General features: G+C 27.2%; 1 protein-coding gene across 1 annotated transcript; it reads right to left on the bottom strand.

Moving 5' to 3' along the window:
* Window positions 1-2,182: 2,182 nt before the first annotated feature.
* On the bottom strand, window positions 2,183-4,451 carry LOC100570447. The gene is made up of 2 exons (XM_003241261.4): window positions 4,180-4,451; window positions 2,183-2,792 (listed from the first exon to the last, which is right to left on the bottom strand). The coding sequence occupies exons 1-2, from the start codon at window positions 4,324-4,326 to the stop codon at window positions 2,634-2,636; spliced, it is 306 nt and encodes a 101-aa protein (XP_003241309.1). The 5' UTR covers window positions 4,327-4,451; the 3' UTR covers window positions 2,183-2,633.
* Between the last annotated feature and the right edge of the window lie 362 nt (window positions 4,452-4,813).

Here is a 4,813-nt window from a genome sequence, read left to right as displayed (position 1 = left end):
TATATCATGATATAAAAAAATATATTTGTTAAGTTATTAATTTGAGATGAGTATAGGTAGTTTAAATTAGTAAATAATAGTAAAGTAAAAGTAAAAGGGTACCTATTATACAGCGTACATTATGATAAAAGTTCAATAAAATTGTTTTTTATGATTTATAAATTAGAAACTAAAAAGAAACATTCACTCTTTATATGATTTACGTACTAATTTTAAAAAAAAATAGGTTAACTTTTTTTAAACTGAGTCAAGTTAATATTTTTGTCTATATTAACTTTTAACTTATCGAGTTAAATTTATAATTTGTTAACTGTTAACTTTTAACCTATCGATCTTGTGTCCTTTTAACTTAACTTAACTTGAGTTGATTATTTTCATTAACTTGCCCACCTTTGGTTATTTGTACATACTATGTAAGACAAAAATAAATCATAATATAATATAAAATTTAACTCCAGCCGTATAAAACAATTAAAACATTTTGTTTTTCATGTCCATGGACTTAAAACTAATTAACTTAATTTTTTCTGTGATTTATCAACTCGATCTATTTTAATATGATTAGAGGGCGGATTCGTATGATGTTACATATTTATCGTGGTTGATTGTTTTGTTGCGTGCACCCGACTTACAGGAGATGGTGACAGGATGGGATGATGGTAGTAGCGTCAAAATGATCAACAGTGTGTGGTTGATGTATTATTTATTTGAAATTGTAAAATATAGTAAACAAGTTAAATTTAAACACTATTAGATTATTCAAATTGACGAAGAAAAACCAGTGTCTTAGAAAATAAGCGATTGCTCGAATATTCTCTAAGTCCCGTAATACGTCGTCAACAAAAATAATCTAAGTCGTAATACAAAAATATGATAATCAATAACGAAGAGGTACAGGGATGTGTACGTACGGTTGGTGAAATCACGTCTGAATACTGGTCACTCCCAGGGCTCCTATATAGTCCTATCCCCTCTCTTACCAGATCCCTGGCGGACTACGTCTTATTGTATTATAAAGCATTGATACAATTTGACAATAATACATCTATACATATATTTTTGTTAGTCGTTACATTAACACATATTATTAATTAATTCAATGCAAACTTATTTCAATACATATACATATATCTATTATTTATTTATTATTATACATTTTTTTTTAGTTCTATTTTACTTAAATTATTTCTTAATACAATAATAAATGGAGTAAAATCTCTCTTTTTTTTTTTTGTTAATAACATGATAAATGTTCTTATAATTATTGTTAATAGGTATACACTCATTTCACTCATAATATCGACGCCCCAGTTCAAAACTGCAACAACTCGAGTTATAACAAATCCAAGTTATGTACACCATCTTATAGACGATCTTGTAACGATTTCAGTTCAAGAACGCAATAAAATATAGTTAAATTATTGACCACGAGAGAGCATTTTCAAAATTATAATTTACATTACGTTACATAGAGAAACAATATAGAAAACACATTATACCCAACAAACCAATTATTTGAGTTGTTGCAGTTTTGATCTGGGACGTCGATATATAGTCTGATTAATTATATAAAATATAGTTAGTTAGTACTTTATTATAATATATTGTTGACTTAAGGTCAATTCCTTATGCTATCTTACTAATATATTTTTTTTTTGTTAATTTAAAAGTGTTTTATCGATAGTTATGAAAACCCTATATTATTTAATTAATTCTATTCCCCCCTTTTTTTTTCATATACACTATTATCCGGTCCTATGCTATTAGTGATAACGCATTTTAATTGTTTTTGATTTCAGACTTACTCTATATTTTACGCGCTGATTTTTTATTCAATTAAACGTACACTATACGGGAGGACAACTCGTATGAAAATAAAGTTGTCACGCCATATAGCCTAATTTAAACGATTTAATTAATTTCCTATACTGCGATATTAGTCCCATCTGAACTACCAGGCACACACTTCGTAACTTTTTCAAGCATCCAAAGTTAACAAAGGTGTCTCTCATATTTCAGCCGGCCTCGAATTTTGCCTGTAATTTTCGTCCACTTGAAATACAAAAATCTTTCCTGCTACAATAATTTTTATAGCGTAATATCATTTGATAAATATGTATATATATTTTTGCTTAATATACTAATTATCATAATATATTTCTAATTCTAATTTCCCCCTTTTATTAATTACTACGCTATCTTAAGATTAAATCCTAAAAATAATACTAAAAGAAAAAAATTTGATGACATTCTATTAAGATTTACAAAGCAACGAAGCATACTTATACAAGTAGTTAATTTAAAGTCACTTGAGCAATGGGAATAAAAATTTTTAAATACAGAAAATAAAATTTAAAATTTTTTGAAAAAAAAACAAAATAGCCAATTGTACATCTGATTATAATGTCAGGTCTCTTTGTTATATCCTGTATATATTAAAATGGAACCTTGATAAGTCAAAATCCAAAGAAAATGAAATTTTTTCGACTTATTACAGTTATATTAGCTTAGGCTAGATTAAGCAAGGGAAGGAATTTAGTTCGACTTACTAAGGTTTTCGACTTATCGAGGTTCCAATGTACTTTTTGGTCGATTTTATGATTAAAATTACTTCATCACTCTTTTTATTATCTTTAACCACTTTCATCCCTGGTAATAGCATCTAAAATTTCATAAAATTTTTGTAATTTTGTTTCCAATAATTTCTTTTCAAGCTGTGACAAATTTTTTTCATTCTGAAAACTATCACTTGAATTTTCACTACAGCCTTGACTGCTACACTCTGTCACAGTCTGTAAAATACACATTTATAATAAGCAACTAATTTTATAAATTAATTAATGTATTAAGTACAGTACTTTAAGATGAGCTATAAAAGATAATTTGTTGTTGATGAATAGTTTTACCATACTGTAAATACTATGTTAATCTTAATAGATATTATCATATACATGTGGAAATCATTTACAAAATCATAAAAAATACTTTCACTCAAGAATAAGTAAGATTGTCCAAACTTTATATTAAAGTACATTTCCTATCTATTAAAAAATTAATGAACAAAATTATAAAAATATTTTTAAATATCAGTACATTTTTAGTTTTGGATAAAACATATCAAACGACAAGGTTATTTTTATGTTTTAATATTGACCAAGGGCGTCTCTGGCCCTGTTTTCAGGGGGGGGGGGGACTTTTACACAATTTAAAAAAAAAAAAACAATAATAAAGGCATAATCAATCTATTAAATTCTAATTTATAAATCAACATAGTAATTAGTAACTTATTGCTGGTCAAGTCATTTTGATCTGCAAATTTCATACATACAAATTATTTATAGGTAAAAAAAGATACGAATATGTAACCTTTAGTTAATAATCATAATAATAATAAAAATCTAATTATAATATTTTAATTAAGCACCAAGTAAGTAGATTTTTTAAGCAATCATCTCCAGATCCAATACGGAATCTCAAAAGTTCACGAAAGTTGCCTTCATTAACTACAGAAGATGATATTTTAATTTCATTTAAATTATGTTTATCAGTTAAATTTCCTTGGTCGCGTTGTCCTCTAAACGCAATATTTTGGCGGCTCAAAAATATTATAGACTCAACAATTGGCTTTAACCGATTTCGGTTTTCAGTTACTTGTCTATAACGTTCGGTACTTAATAAATTATCTACTCGTTTGTCGGGACAGAGATGTGTTGGTACAAAATCTTCAGAACGTAAGATAGCATTTTTCTGATAATCATTGTTACTATGAGTTTCCAAATCACCATGTTTGCCTAGTAATTTAGCATATTTCTTTAAAGGAACTGTAACTAATTTTTTTAATTGTTCAGTATTTTGTTTTCCACCAGTATTTTGAACCAAGAACAATGTACAGTATAAACAAAAACAACCAGATAATGACTCCGAATAAACAAGCCATGGATATTGTTCAAAATGGTTATACCTCAAAAATCGTTTTTCTTCCTTTCCCTGTTTTTTATGAACTGAAAACGGATATTTAAAGCTAGGGGGTGGTTTCCACTTATTTTCCAAAAGTTTTATTTTAACAGTATCTTCAATAACACGTGATGAATTAATAATATAAAGACCGATATCATTACTAATAACTAATGAGGAAATATCATTTTCTACCTCGATATTACTATTATTACTAGTAGTTACTTTATTATCAGTTGTTGTTGACGCTGGTATAACCTCGGATATTACAACTGCATCATCGACATCCGCAGTTACCACAGTAGAATTGGAACTATTGTTCATTTTTTTAATACAAAACTCTAAGAGCGTAGACTGTTTTCGTTTATTCATTTTAAGAACGTTATATTATTGACATTCACAAAAAACTTATTAGCCTATATAATATTAACCAATAACTTAATTTTAATACACAAACGTCAACAGCGTCAGCCAGATGATAAACGAAAAATATAAACATTAAACTGTATGATAAATTGATAACCACTAATCACAATTACAATCACGATATTTCTAACCGTCATGGACCAGCTTATGCTAACCATAGACTTCTCACTGTCTAGTGCGATAAACAGTGTTGCAGTGTAACCATATTTTAAAATTTAAAATTATTTTACTATATTCGGCGTATTTTTCTCTAACAACTTAATTGTTATTTTATTAAACTATGGCGGAATTTCAATCATAAAACTTTGATTAAATGAAATACTAGTATTTACAATCAATGATTTTACTTAGTAAAGCAATAATAATAATTAATATAAAATATTTAATTTACAAAATTCCGTCCAAACACTCAAAATTCAGAATAGTCAAGTTT

The sequence above is a fragment of the Acyrthosiphon pisum genome, chromosome A3 (genome assembly GCF_005508785.2).
Source record: "Acyrthosiphon pisum isolate AL4f chromosome A3, pea_aphid_22Mar2018_4r6ur, whole genome shotgun sequence".
In the NCBI taxonomy this organism is placed as follows: Eukaryota; Metazoa; Arthropoda; class Insecta; order Hemiptera; family Aphididae; genus Acyrthosiphon; species Acyrthosiphon pisum.
Note: the sequence above shows the minus strand (reverse complement) of the source record. Positions and strands in the feature narration are given on the sequence as shown.